This window comes from Salvelinus sp. IW2-2015, unplaced genomic scaffold (genome assembly GCF_002910315.2).
Source record: "Salvelinus sp. IW2-2015 unplaced genomic scaffold, ASM291031v2 Un_scaffold5135, whole genome shotgun sequence".
In the NCBI taxonomy this organism is placed as follows: domain Eukaryota; kingdom Metazoa; phylum Chordata; class Actinopteri; order Salmoniformes; family Salmonidae; genus Salvelinus; species Salvelinus sp. IW2-2015.
Window position 1 is genome coordinate 56,378 of NW_019946401.1, and position 15,361 is coordinate 71,738.

Here is a 15,361-nt window from a genome sequence, read left to right on the forward strand (position 1 = left end):
TGGAGACAGTGTACAAACTGTCTGAATGTGTTGGTGTGGAACCAATAGAGTTCATATTGCCTCAGGTTATTGATTTAAAGAGAGTTTGCACACAAAAACAAAACATTGACATGATTTTCCAATTAGGAAACTCATTTACATCATCAGTCTAACTTTTACCAACATTTCAACTACCCTCTCCATTTCTATTGTCCAGTGTAAAGTTATAGATATGTGTGACATGCCGAGTGTGTAAGTAACTGCTGATGTAGACGTCAATGTGATGTCAGTGTGTCGAATATGTCACTTCAAAACATGGTATGTTAAAACTGTGTGGTGTGTGTGTGTGTGTGTGTGTGTGTGGTGTTTTTGTGTTGTGGTCTGCAGTAGTGGATGAGGGTACGACTCTCGCTATCAGGACCTAGCATCTGCCATCAAGCAAGAACGTTCTGATGCGATGGTGACGGGAACCACGGGCGGCGCTGTAAGTTACACACCAGCTTGAAATTCCCCTGTCAGATAGTGACGTCAAGCTGTGCTTTACACACAGAACGACGTTACAGATCCCATCGGACTTCAACTGACTACACTCTGATGGTCCATCCATTAGATTTGATCAATACCTCAGTAGATTATTAAGTTATATTCTAACTTGCTCATGGTTTGTCCTACAGCCAGTTTCGAGGTAACAGTGAATGGTAAACTGGCCTACTCTAAACTGGAGGCAGGAGGATTCCCAGACACCAAGGAGGTGGGTGTTATTCCTGTTCTAAACAATAGGTGGCACCATACTCACAATGTATCTTCATGTATTGTCTGAGGTAAAGCTACAGTATCTGAACCTGAACAGTAGTTCAGAAGTGTTAAATCAGGGAGCATGGATAAGGCATGGGATCCAATCCCAGCCAGTCATACTATTTCTTTAAGCATTTCATTGTACTGTATAGTATACTCCACGTGTATCCTGTGCATATAATATGACAAATATACCTTTTGATTATCTCCTACATGCTCTCTGTAACATGTGCTCTACTGTCTGACCAGATGGTGGCGATGGTGAAGGAGGTGAGCCGCGGAGGAAAGGTTGAGAGAGTGAAGAAGAAGGATAATAAGTGTGTTCTCCAATAGATGAGTGGATATTAAGAGAGGGAGAGAAGGAGAGTGTTTTTTAAGATCCTGGTCTGATCTGATTCTATTAATGATTGTTCACAATGAAATAAGGATGTGCAACATGATGAAGTCTACAGTCATTTCAACTCTGTGATCTGAGGGAAATACTCTCATCCTGTGTCTCTGTTTTATACTGTCATGTCTTATGTTATTCCTTGTCTGTTTTTCTTTCGTTATACAGACAAAGATATTATAGACTGACTAGTTTTACATTCTAGAAATTATATTGTACTCAATGTAGACCTCTGCAGTTGTATAGGCTGTACGTGTATTTTTAAATTATCACATAAATTCTATGAATCAATTAGTATTGACTTTGTGTGGTGTTGGGGGGTGCTGTTGGACATTTACTGGTGTTGTGTTATTATTGGATCTTGTGCCAGGCAATCTTTCCCATCTTCACTTTGCCTCTTTCACTTTCTTTCTTACCGGGTGTGATGATGCAATAGATATACTGCTTGGCTTTATAGCGGTCAAAGGATTTGATTTGATCTGATTTTGTGTGTAGGCCGAGACTGGATTCTATCCAAAAATGTTATTCCTCTGTGTGTTATTTTATTGTAGAGGTACAAAGTCTTAGTTTTAGTTTTTATATGGTGTTATAAAGATGAGTTTATTATCAAACTTGTGATAGAGATCACACTTCAGCCAAGAGGGGAATTTAATCCAGTTGTGATGAGGGAGGGAATTACCACTCTGCCATTTGGAGTTTTACTACATTTTACCACCACTGTATTCCATGGAACTTAGAGCTGTTTATTATCCACTCTATTAGCTCTGTCAAATGACTGTAATACATCTGATCTGTGATATCCTCCAGCATATTGGGAATATTCTAGAATCTGACTCTTTCTACCCTCTATCTCTCTGGCCCCATCTAACATGCCTTTCAGGTAACAGGTGGATAGAGGGGAGTCACTCAGCTTATCTGTAACAGTGCCACCTGCTCTCACGTCTCTTTCGCATTTCACACTCACACACACACTAGAGAGAAGAATCATGTCTGTGGAAGTCCACATAGAATATTGGTAAGTTATTGTTTACTACATCTGTTAATGTCTACTCTAAAATGTTATTAGGAGATCTGTTGTTATACCAAAGAAACAACAGTGAGACAGTGTACAAACTGTCTGAATGTGTTGATGTGGAACCAATAGAGTTCATATTGCCTCAGGTTATTGATTTAGAGTTTGCAAAACATTGACATGATTTTCCAATTAGCGAAACTCATTATTTACATCAGTCTAACATTTACCAACGTTTTAAGTATCAAAGTAAATGGAATTGCTAAAATATACTCAAGTATCAATAATTTCAAATTCCTTATATTAAGCTAACAGCACACTCGGACATAATTTACAAACGAAGCATTTGTATTTAGTGAGTCCGCCAGAACAGATGAAGTAGGGATGAACAGGGATGTTTTTTCTCTTACGTGAATTGGACAGTTTCCTGTCCTGCTAAGCATTAAAACTGTAATTAGTACTTTTTGTAAGGGAACATGTCTGGGGTAAAAGTAGTCAAAGTAAAAGTAGTCAAAATAGAAATAGTGAAGTCAGATACCCCAAAATAACAATTTAAGTAAAAATAATTTAAACTACTACTTAAGTACTTTACACCACTGCTTGCACTACAGTGTGTCACTGTGTAATAGCAGTAGGATGTTGATTTGTGTATAGAGCAGATATTTCCTTCTCTGATAATTCAGAACCTGGTGGGATCTCACTGTTGTTTTCTTTGGTATAACAACAGATCTCCTAATAACATTTTAGAGTAGACATTAACAGATGTAGTAAAACAATAACTTACCAATATTCTATGTGGACTTCCACAGACATGATTCTTCTCTCTTGGTAGTTTCTCCTCTGGGATGTGTTTGTGTGTGAGAGCAATGGGAAAGAGACTTAAGTGCGAGCAGGTGAGCACTGTTACGAACAAGGTGAGTAAACTGCAGATTCACTGGCCCCCATATAACCACGCCCTTCCAGGTAACAAGTAGACTGGTTTATCAAGCCTAGACAGGAAGTGGTTTAAAAAAATCTTCTGCTATTCGACACAGACTTTCAATATACTGTACTCTACTCTCTCTATTGGCCAAAGATCAAAAAGCATTTTGTCTATTTTCACAGAAATTTGCGAACTACAAATTCATAAGAAATAAAAACAACAAACATATGGAAGCCTACTATCACTAATAACTACTACCGCTAACTTATTACTACTACTAAGGCCTAGATTCAATCAGAGCATTAACCAGCGATAGCAGACACCTGCATAGTGGATGACTTGGTGGTGGAACTGTGTTGGAGCTGTCAAATCAGTGAGCAGCTGCTCTGGCATCTTCATGAAGCCACACCTGCCCCCATTCGCTTTAGAAGTTCAGAACGAGAAAGTGTAGCCTATATAGAAATAACTACATTCAAATGTAAAAATCATTCAACAAAATAAGGGTTTTATCATCCTAATCGAGATGTAGATTACATCTCACATTCCAGTGTTGGAACTTAACTCCGTGCAGCCAAGGCAATGTCCAGTTCAGGTATAATGCCAGGAGCCACTGGTGGATTTGACAGCTCTGACGCAGCTCCACCAAACACAATGTGGATGTAAAATGGACATATTACTGTACATACTATTATTTTACACAATGTTGCTTTCCACTGGACTTTGTGACAACACCAAGAAGAGTTTCATCACTGTTGATCGATGTTCCTAAACTTCAAAGATGTAGGTGGAGATGAGTTTGTGAAAAGGATGAAGAGTTCCCATCCAGACCTAACTGTAGGGTAAAGGTGTCGGGTTACAGACGAGTAACTGATGAATAGCTGTTGGCTGCTACTGGGTTCTTTATCAGCTGGCGAGAGTGTTTCTCTCTGTGGGCGTCTGTCTGCCAGCAGCTGCAGTCTTTCTGAAGAATGTGGGGGCCTCATCCCCATCAGACAGTATCAGCATCATACTGTACAAGGAATGGAACATAACTGTCATTTTATTCGTTTAAAATGTTATACAGTAGAACATGTATAGAGTAATAGACCCTTACACTCCCCTGAAAWAAACAGCATCTGCTTCTGCTCAGTAGCAGATATAAGTATCTATAAGATACACTAGATTGGTATTTGCTCATTCAATACGTGATGACAAAGAAATAACAATAATAGTACCAGCATTGTAACATTTAAAAACTATCAGCAATATTCAGTGGACACATTTCAGAAGAGTTCAACACAATACAATTATTACATATGTACTGTAAAAGTTGCATTGCAATCTGCCCATATTTTACAAGATTTTCAAATTCATGTGTCTTCTCATTAAATATGAACCACTAATGCCATAATAATACATGTATTTTACATTTATAAAAAAGTATCTGGTGACATTCTGTATAAAGTGTTGCAAATTGTATCTCAGCAGGTTGACCCTTACAGTCTTGCATTACAGACAGACAATGCACTTTAGTTTATACAAGGCAACTTTTCATAGTTCAGAATAAGTACTATACTGTCTCTTTATGCAATGATATTGTACCTGTTGATAGCCATTTATATATAGATATATACACACTCATAACATATAAACTTGTAGTAAAAAACATCTTTAAAAAGTTTTGTTCCCCATTTACATTTTTTTAATTTTTTTAAATCATCTTGGTTGCTGATTGGCCTTGGTTGGGCAGATACAAAAGTAACAGTTCTGCATGCATGCGTCTCCATGGAAACACAGGTGTGGCTCTTCCAGTTGATTGGATGAGGTGTGTCATGGCTAGACCCACCTTATCCAGCTTTTGTCAAATGAATGAAAAAAGTATATATATATTTTTTGCTAACCCTAAATATTTTCCTAACATTAACATAATTCTCCTAACCTGCTGCGTTAAGTCCTTCCAATCTGCAACGAAAACTCAAATCTGATGCTAATTTGACAAAAGCTGGATCCYTTCTAGCCATGAGCTGTGCGCACTACTTCTTCCTCCCTCCTCTCTGGCATTGGCCAATAGAATAACAGCACCGGCCTCTTCTCTCTGGTTGTGTCCTATAGGATCAGAGCATGAGCCTCATTGAGTGGCGGGTCCCGCTTCCGGGGTCGTGTGATTCGTCCTGAGGCAGCATCAGTTTGTCCGGTGTGTACTCGTTCCGCTTCAGATCTGAAGCGACACAGGAAGAGGAGAGAGATGAGGCAGACAGCCAGGCTCCATATACCTAAGCTGAAATAAACAAATGTCACAAATGTCCTAGAGCCTTATATTTGAATATGCATTGTCCCCTCTCGCCCACAGTCCTCTGTCCTTATAGCAAAAGATAAGCTCACCTCGTCTCCATAGTAATGGACACACTCGGATGTAAATGGTAAACAAACAAGAGAGAGATTCCCTACCAGGAAGTTTGAGTTTCCTGCAGCAAGAGTTGCAGTGGTGTTTGGCCCGGAAGTTTCTGATGGCGTCGTCTCCCAGGTTGGCAGGACCAAATATCATGTCATATGACCTACAGATTAGTCAAGAGAACATTATTAATTAATGTGAGCATTCTAAAGGTACAATATTGTGTTGTATGATCTATGGATTAAAATAAATGGAGTGTTATAAAATATTTGGAACAAAGTGAAACATGAGTTTTGAATGTGAGAACAAACAGGTTTACACACCCCTTCTCTCCACTCTTTATGACAGATGGATCAGTCAGAATCTCCCCCCACTCCTAAAAAACACAAAGATAGCAGTTACTAATGGGAGGGACTTGTATTTACAGGATTTTGACCAGCCCAGCACAACTCTCCCCTGGTGTTCTCATATATTCAGTCACTGAAGGGTCAGGGGTTAAAAGTTAGGGGTTGGAGGTCAGTATTACCTTGTAGGTCCAGCACTAACAGCTCTGCCTGAGTATAACTCATATGTCAAGTCACTGAAGCATAGGGTTGCACATTTTGGGGAATATTCAGAGGTGGAAACTTTCCGTGGGAATTAACGGGAATATATGGGAATTAACGGGAATATATGCAAATTAATATAATACCATTTAAAATGTGATGTTTTTGCATTGGATACATTTACCTATCAATATGGGAGAAAACAAACATTTTACATTATAAGTACAGTCGTGGCCAAAAGTTTTGAGAATGACACAAATATACATTTTCAAAGTTTGCTGCTTCAGTGTCTTTAGATATTTGTCAGATGTTACTATGGAATAATGAAGTATAATTACAAGCATTTCATAGGTGTCAAAGCTTTATTGACAATACATAAGTTGATGCAAAGAGTCAATATTGCAGTGTAGACCCTTCTTTTCAAGACCTCTGCAATCTGCCCTGGCATGCTGTCAATTAACTTCTGGGCCAACATCCTGACTGATGGCAGCTCATTCTTGCATAATTAATGCTTGGAGTTTGTCAGAATTTGTGGGTTTTTGTTGTCCACCCCTGCCTTTGAGGATTGACCACAAGTCAATCTGGGGAGTTTCCTGGCCATGGACCCAAAATATCGATGTTTTGTTCCCCGACCACTTAGTTATCACTTTGCCTTATGCAAGGTGCTCCATCAGGCTGGAAAAGGCATTGTTCGTCACCAAACTTTTCCTGATGGTTGGGAGAAGTTGCTCTCGGAGGATGTGTTGGCACCATTCTTTATTCATGGCTGTGTTCTTAGGCAAAATTGTGAGTGAGCCCACTCCCTTGGGCTGAGAAGCAACCCCACACATGAATGGTCTCAGGATGCTTTACTGTTGGTATGACACAGGACTGATGGTAGCCGCTCACCTTGTCTTCTCCGGACAAGCTTTTTTCCGATGCCCCAAACAATCGGAAAGGGATTCATCAGAGAAAATGACTTTTACCCCAGTCCTCAGCAGTCCAATCCCTGTACCTTTTGCAGAATATCAGTCTTCCCTGATGTTTTCCTGGAAGAGAAGTGGCTTCTTTGCTGCATTCTTGACACCAGTCTTTTGTCTCACTGTGCGTGCAGATGCACTCACACCTGCCTGCTGCCCATTCCTAGCAAGCTCTTGTACTGGTGGTTCCCAGATCCCGCAGCTGAATCAAACTTTAGGAGACTGTCCTGGCACTTGCTGGAGTTTCTTGGGCGCCCTGAAGCCTTCTTCACAACAAACTGAACAGCTCTCCTTGAAGTTCTTGATGATCCGGTAAATGGTTGATTTAGGTGCAATCTTACTGGCAGCAATATCCTGCCTGTGAAGCCCTTTTTGTGTAAAGCAATGATGACGGCGCACGTGTTTCCTTGCAGGTAACCATGATTGACAGAGAAGAACAATGATTCCAAGCACCACCCTCCTTTGAAGCTTCCAGTCTGTTATTTGAACTCAATCGGCATGACATGGTGATCTACGGCCATGTCCTCGTCAACACTCCACACCTTGTTAGCGAGAGAATCACTGACATGATGTCAGCTGGTCCTTTTGTGCAGGCTGAAATGCAGTGGAAATGTTTTTTGGGGATTCAGTTAATTTGCATGGACAAGAGGACTTTGCAATTCATCTGATCACTCTTCATAACATTCTGGAGTATATGCAAACTGCCATCATACAAACTGAGGCAACAGATTTGTGAAAATTAATATTTGTGTCATTCTCAAAACTTTTGGCCACAACTGTAGACATAATGCAAATGATTAAATCCTTCCAATAGAAATAAAAAAAACGATTTAGTTACGAATTTAACTTTAATTAAATGAGTTGACTCTTCAAATGGGATATTTCACTGAACAACAAAATAATGGAATATTGAATGATCCCCAATGATCTATCGCATCTCCCAAAAATGTTTTCAACATGCGTCTGTCTGTATAATGATAGTCTAGAAACTAAGGCTTTGGTGTCTTCCTCTCAGGTGCCATGTCTTCTCCCTGGACCTCCGCAATGTCCACCTCTTGAACATCAGACTCTAAGGCCTCATATTTATCTGTCACTTTCAAACCTCGTTGAGGATGGCTCGTTGTCAGTCTCAAAAAGGCAAAAATCTGCCCGGACGGCCACAAATTGTTCAACCCTTGCAGTGGTCAGCCTGTTGCGTGCTTTGGTTGTGTGTTCCCAAACAAGGACCAGTGCACTCTGAGGTGGCTGATTTGTTGGGATTTGGAGGATGATGGGAAGAGGCTCAGATCTACAAAGTCCCTTCCACCAGTGGCTGATGAGATATGTTGGCACGACTGCCATATTGCATCTCCATCCCAAAGCCTTGCTTGGAAGTGTACTTCGCCAGACTGCCAAGAACCTTGCCCTCATCCAGGCCAAGGTGGCGAACACGGTAGTGATGACACTATAGGCCTTGTTGAACTCTGCACCAGACAGGATGCTCTTGCCAGCATACTTGGGGTCCAACATGTACGCTGCGGCGTGTATGGGCTTCAGGCAGAAGTCTTCACGCTTTTTGATGTATTTCAGAACTGCAGTTTCCTCTGATTGGAGCAACAGTGAAGTGGGCAGGGCAGTACGGATTTCTTCTCTTACATCTGCAAGCAGAGTCTGAACAGCAGACAGGATGGCATTGTCTCCCTCAATCCATGCAATGGCTACTGCTATAAGTTTCAGGAGTTTCAGGCCGCTTACTACTCTCTTTCCAAACATCAATCCAGGAGGATCCTCTTGATGGGGCTGTCCATATCGGCAGACTGTGATATGGCCATTTCTTGGAGAGACTCCTTCCCCTCCAGGAAACTGTCAAACATGATGACAATACTACCCCAGATGGTGTTGGCTGGGCAGCTTCAATGTGGTGCTCTTATTTCTCACGTTGCTTGGTGAGGTAGATTGCTGCTATAACTGGATGACCCTTCACATACCTAACCATTTCCTTGGCTTTCTTGTAGAGTGTATCCATTGTTTTCAGTGCCATGATGTCCTTGAAGAGCAGATTCAATGCATTGAGGAGCACAGCCAATGGAGTGATGTGAGGGTAGACTCCTCCACTTTAGACCAAGCAGCCCTCATGTTCCGCAGCATTGTCTGTCACCAGTGCAAATACCTTCTGTGGTCCAAGTCATTGATGACTGCCTTCAGCTCATCTGCAATGTAGAGACCGGTGTGTCTGTTGACCCTTGTGTCTGTGCTCTTGTAGAATACTAGTTGAGGGGAGGAGATGATGTAGTTAATTATTCCTTGCCCACGAACATTCAACCACCCATCAGAGATATTGCAATACAGTCTGCTTTCTCTATGATTTGCTTGACCTTCACTTGAACTCTGTTGAACTCTACATCCAGCAAATTAGTAGATAAAGCATGTCTGGTTGGAGGGGTGTATGCTGGGCAAAGAACATTCAGAAATCTCTTCCAATACACATTGCCTGTGAGCATCAAGAGGTGAACCAGTTGCATACACAGCTCGAGCATGACATTCATCAGCATTTCTCTGACTGCGTTCCTCAAAAAAAAATCTGATTCCAGGGGACCATGAGCTGTTGCTATCGATAAAGGTGTCTGATTCATCGTTTTCAACTTGAATAGAAGTAGAGAGACTTTTTGTCAGAGGTTGCTTGCTGTGAGCGCTGAGGGAACTTTGTGCACTTGGCCAGATGATTCTGCATCTTTGTTGCATTCTTCACATACGATTTGGCACAGTATCTGCAAATGTACACAGCTTTTCCTTCTACATTAGCTGCAGTGTAATGTCTCCACACATCAGATACTGCCTGTGGCATTTTCCTGTAAAGATTAGAAAAAAATGGGTAAAAAATAAATAAATACAATTCCATGTACAGATAAATAGTTAAGCAGTTAGATTAAACAACTCCTTGTAAGATAAATGTTTTTAAAATGAAACATGTATGGAAACAGGTGAATTAACACTCCTCAGTCAGCAGGCACAAGCAAGCTAAAACCCACATGGTAGGAAAACTAACTAGCAGAAATGTTAACAAGGTAGAAATATTTAAACATTTTGCTGTAGGCTACTATTTTACTATTAACAAAAAATCAAGTATGTCATAAATATATTCACCCCACCCAGTATTGTAATCAAAAGTACCAGAAAGCATGTAGTCCTTGGCTCAGACAGTGTAATAGTGTGGGCTCAATAGCATCTCATTAGTGGCAAGATCTGAGAATCAGCTGTACATGTATGGAAGAGTGCACTACTGGAGGGAAGAATGCACTGTGCATGCAGAGGGTTGCAATTCCATTGAATTGGGGATAGTTTAAACAAAATATGCCACAAGACCTAGAATTACCTTATGTGTATCGCACAAAAAAAGGTTAATTATTATAAGCTAACTTTTTTTAATGAATTTAAGCAAATTCCCAGGCTTAACTTCACATGAAAAGATTTCCCCACAAATTCTGGAAATTTACCGATATTCCAACCAATTGCAACCGTACTGAAGGGTCTGGGTTAAAGGTTAGGGCTTGAAGGTCAGTATTACCTTGTAGGTCCAGCACTAACAGCTCTCCCCGGGTGTACTCGTATGTCCAGTGGCTGAAGGCCAGCATGGTCTCCTCCAGAAGGTTGGTTGGGACAATCTCGTCCCCGTTGTTATTGTTAAACTTCTGAACTCCCCAGCAATACACTCCTCTATAGCGAACCACTGGCCTGCTGAGTGACAGTAACAACAGACACCTCAGAAACCTACAGAGAGAGAGGTAGGCACTTGGTGTCTTCTGAAATTCATCGTTTAAAATGTCAAAAGACATACATTTGTTATGGTTAGCAGCTGAAAAACACCTGAAAACAAGCAGCTAAATGAGAGTGTGCCATATAGCTCTGGTGTGTTCGTTTACCTGGGGAGAGTAAGGGATTGTCTTGGGCCTCATTTTGGTTGAATGCAAATGTTAGTTTCTGAGCAGCTCTCTGCTGTTGAATTTCCTGTCAAGAGAGAACAAATGAGAGAGAAATGATACCAGTGAGGTATTTCCATATTTCCACATTGAATAGCCTTAGAATAGACGAGAGAAAGGAAGGATAGACAAGGAAGGAAAGAAGGATGAATAGAATGGATGAAGAGAGGGTGGTGGAAATGATCATACATTAAAAAGGAAAACTAACCATAGAGTTGCCTGCTATGGTGTGTCATTATGAAGAGTGTGTGTGTGTACAAGAGGTGAAGCCAATGACGTACAGTTTATACAGTGCATTCAGAAATTATTCAGACCCCTTGACTTTTTCCACATTTTGTTACATTACAGCCTTATTCTAAATGGATTCAATTGTTTTTTCCCCCTCATCAAATCTACACACAATGTCCCATTATGACAAGCGAAAAAGGGTTTTAGAAGTGTTTGCAAATGTATTTTCTAAACTGAAATATAACATTTACTACAGTATTCAGACACTTTTCTCAGTACTTTTGTTGAAGCTTCTTTGGCAGCGATTACAGCCTCGAGTCTTCTTGGTATGACGCTACAAGCTTGGCACACCTGTATTTGGGGATTCTCCCATTCTTCTGCAGATCCTCTCAAGCTCTGTCAGATTGGATGGGGAGCGTCACTGCACAGTTTTTTTTCAGGTCTCTCCAGAGATGTTTTGATCGGGTTCAAGTCCGGGCACTGGCTGGGCCGCTCAAGGACATTCAGAGACTTTGTCCCGAAGCCACTCCTGCGTTGTCTTGCTGTGTGTGCTAGGATCGTTGTCCTGTGGGAAGGTGAACCTTCGCCACATATTTGTTCCTGAGCGCTGCTGGAGCGGGTTTTCATCAAGGATCACTTTGCTCCGTTCATCTTTCCCTCAATCCTGACTAGTCTCCCAGTCCCTGCTGCTGACAAAACATCCCCACAGCATGATGCTGCCACCCCCATGCTTCACCGTAGGGATGGGCCAGGATTCCGCAGACGTGACGCTTGGCATTTAGGCCAGAGAGTTCAATCTGGGTTTCATCAGACCAGAACATTTTGTTTCTCATGGGTCTGAGATTCTCATGGTCTGAGAGTCCTTTAGGTGCCTTTTGCAAACTCCAAGCAGGCTGTCATTGTGCCTCTTACTGAGGAGTGACTTCCGCCTGGCACTCTACCATAAAGACCTGATTGGTGGAGCGCTGCAGAGATGTTTGTCCTTCTGGAAGGTCCCATCTCCACAGAGGAACTCTAGAGCCTGTCAGAGTGACCATCAGGTTCTTGGTCACCTCCCTGACCAAGGCCCTTCTCCCCCGAGTGCTCAGTTGGCCCCCTTTGTTCTTGGGACATTCAATGCTGCAGAAATGTTTAGGTACCCTTCCCAGATCTGTGCCTGACACAATCCTGTCTCGGAGGCTCTACTGACAATTCCCTTCGACCTCATGACTTGGTTTTAGCTCTGACATGCACTGTCAACTGTGGGACCTTACATAGACAGGTGTGTGCCTTTCAAATCATGTCCAATCAATTGAAATTACCACAGGTGGACTCACATAAAGTTGTAGAAACACTCAAGGATGATCAATGGAAACAAGATGTACCTGAGCCCAATTTCGAGCCTCATAGCAAAGGGTCTGAATACTTATGTAAATAAGGGTGTCTGTTTTACATTTTTAATACATTCGCAAAATTTTTAAGTCAAGGGGTCTCAATACTTTCCGAATGCACTGTAAACCCTGGATAGCTGACACTTATTTCTTGGCCAATAAGAGCCTTTGAAGCCACCAGGTCGCCATATTCATACTCCTCCTTTCAGGGCTTTAGTACTGGGAATGAATCAGGGAACAAACACACTGATGTACAACACATGGCTATTTCCATGACATAGACTGACCAGGTAATCCAGGTGAAAGCTATGATCCCTTATTGAATGTCACTTGTTAAATCCACTTCAATCAGTGTAGATGAAGGCGGAGGAGTCAGGTTAAAGAAGGATTTTTAAGCCTTGAGACATGGATTATGTATGTGTTGCCATTCAGAGGGTGAATGGGCGAGACAAAAAGATTTAAGTGGGGGGGAGACTCAATATTAGGAAGGTGTTCTTAAAGTTTTGTACCCTCAGTGTGTGTGTATATATATATATATATATATATATCTCATTGGGTAAAGCGCAGTGTGTGTGAGAGTGTGTTCTCCTCTTACCCTGAGGCAGAGCAGCAGTACAGTGTCCTCCTTGTAGATGCTCTGCCAGTCTGACCACCTCTGGTAGGAAGGACTTAACGATATACAGGTGACCTGGCTTCAGAATGTCATACTCCGACCACGTACACAGCACCTAGAGTACAATAAAATAGTTATAGTTTATTGTCCTCAGAAGAAATAATTATTGTACAACAAGAGAACAACAAACGCAACAAACCAATAGCAATACTTTTTAATGTTCAGTTCCATCTCCTGTTACATGTAGTGAAGACACTAGACAGTAGTGACCACACACACACACCAAATGTACCTTGAGTGCACGTCGCAGCCCCCTCCCAATCTCCTCCTTACTGAGGAACTCTATCTTGGCACAGAGACCTTTGTGAGCCCAGGAGGAATGCTGTTGTGATGGTGTTGGGAGAACTCTCCTCCAGACGATACACTTTACTGGCTCACCTACAGGGAGCAGCACAGCACAGACAGACAGAGAGAGAGTGTGGGTGTGTATTAAATACATAATTGCAGCCACACAGGATAGATGGATTTTATAGGTTCAAACTGGTTTGGGTGTGTCAGGGGAGTTTTGGATATGCAAAAACACATTTCCAATTCACACCTGTATAATAAAATAGGAAAAATAAGCACCCGCCAAATTATATATATTATTTATAGGTTAAAATGGCTTCCTTATCTCCCTTAACTGGCCATGATATGTCCCACTTTATGTCCTCATTTAACAGACTGGTGGGGTCACCTCGTCCTGTCACATGTCCAGTTCTCCAGGGTTGGGGTGAGACAGTTCTCTCTCATTGTTTACATTTCTGTTTACTTCCTAAATTGAAACGGATGTGACCCCAACACCGCAGTCCTTTAAACTAGATAGACTACAGCTGAGTCAGACAGTAGGACACAGTCCGTGAAAGAAATTGAAAACCCGACTCCGTGTATGCCTGATGAATATGAGACCCAGGCAGTACTGGGGTGAAGGGGATGTGTAATACTGTATCTTACCTCTAGGGGGTAACTGGGTGAAGGGGACGTGTAATACTGTATCTTACCTCTAGGGGTACTGAGGTGAAAGGGACATGTATATACTGTATTTACCTCTAGGGGGCACTGAGGTGAAGGGACGTGTAACATTGTATCTTACCTCTAGGGGATACTGAGGTGAAAGGGACATGTAATACTGTATCTTACCTCTAGGGGGCACTGGGTGAAGGGGATGCTCTGAGACAGCCTCATCAGGTTGTTACGCTCCACAGCTACAGGGAGGGAAACACACACACAGAGTCAAATACACACAACATTGGCAGGAGGCTACGTAGTCAAATTACATCCTACTCCATGTAGTGGGGAATAGGTGCTGACTTGAGACTGACTACAGTACTGCTTTAAGGTCCAAACCTCACCTGAGTATTGGTAGCTTTCCATGGCTTGAAAGGGGAACCAATTGCTAAAAAAATTAAAATGACAAAATAAAAATGTTAGAAGTCAGTTATTTCAAATCCAATCAAATCTAAGTTTATTTGTGATATGCATGGTTACAGGAAGTTGTACACAACAACAAAATGCTTACTTGCAAGCTCTCCTCCTCATACTTTGCTAATTAAAGTACAAGTAAAAAATAAGAAAGAAATAAGCATGTAGGGAAGAAATAAGAATGAAAAAGTAGAGGTGAAGAGGTGAATTCATTTTGTGTACAGGGCTAGATCACATCACAATGAGTTAGACATAGTTAAAGAGCTAGATCACATCACAATGAGTTAGACATAGTTAAAGGGATAGATCACATCACAATGAGTTAGACATAGTTAAAGAGCTAGATCACATCACAATGAGTGTAGACATAGTTAAAGGCTAGATCACATCACAAGTGAGTTAGACATAGTTAAAAGGGATAGATCACATCACAATGAGTTAGACGAGTTAAAGGGATAAGATACACACAATGAGTTAGACATAGTTAAAGGGCTAGATCACATCACAATGAGTTAGACGTAGTTAAAGGGCTAGATCACAACACAATGAGTTAGACATAGTTAAAGGGCTGAGATCACATCACAATGAGTTAGACGTAGTTAAAGGATAGATCACATCACAATGAGTTTAGACGTAGTTAAAGGGATAGATCACATCACAATGAGTTAGACATAGTTAAAGGGATAGATCACATCACAATGAGTTAGACGTAGTTAAAGGATAGGTCACATCACAATGAGTTAGATGTAGTTAAAGGGATGG

General features: G+C 41.4%; 2 protein-coding genes and 1 long non-coding RNA gene across 3 annotated transcripts in view; 1 reads left to right on the forward strand and 2 right to left on the reverse strand.

Annotated features, from left to right (window-relative positions):
- LOC112078001 (guanine nucleotide-binding protein subunit beta-5b-like) overlaps positions 1-1,107 on the forward strand; it is an 8,888-nt gene extending 7,781 nt beyond the window's left edge. Inside the window, exons 7-8 of the mRNA XM_070441909.1 lie at positions 654-730; positions 1,024-1,107. Of these exons, the coding sequence (XP_070298010.1) occupies positions 654-730; positions 1,024-1,107 (161 nt within the window). The remainder of the gene's footprint in view (positions 1-653; positions 731-1,023) is intronic.
- A 3,652-nt stretch (positions 1,108-4,759) lies between these two features.
- LOC112077999 (uncharacterized) lies at positions 4,760-5,881 on the reverse strand. The gene is made up of 3 exons (XR_002895565.2): positions 5,791-5,881; positions 5,524-5,630; positions 4,760-5,293 (listed from the first exon to the last, which is right to left on the reverse strand). It is a non-coding gene; the product is annotated as an uncharacterized lncRNA (long non-coding RNA).
- Positions 5,882-10,324: 4,443 nt separating this feature from the next.
- On the reverse strand, positions 10,325-14,595 carry LOC112078002 (transient receptor potential cation channel subfamily M member 7-like). The gene is made up of 5 exons (XM_070441910.1): positions 14,530-14,595; positions 14,308-14,382; positions 13,431-13,567; positions 13,121-13,253; positions 10,325-10,955 (listed from the first exon to the last, which is right to left on the reverse strand). The coding sequence occupies exons 1-5, from the start codon at positions 14,549-14,551 to the stop codon at positions 10,900-10,902; spliced, it is 423 nt and encodes a 140-aa protein (XP_070298011.1). The 5' UTR covers positions 14,552-14,595; the 3' UTR covers positions 10,325-10,899.
- Positions 14,596-15,361: the final 766 nt, after the last annotated feature.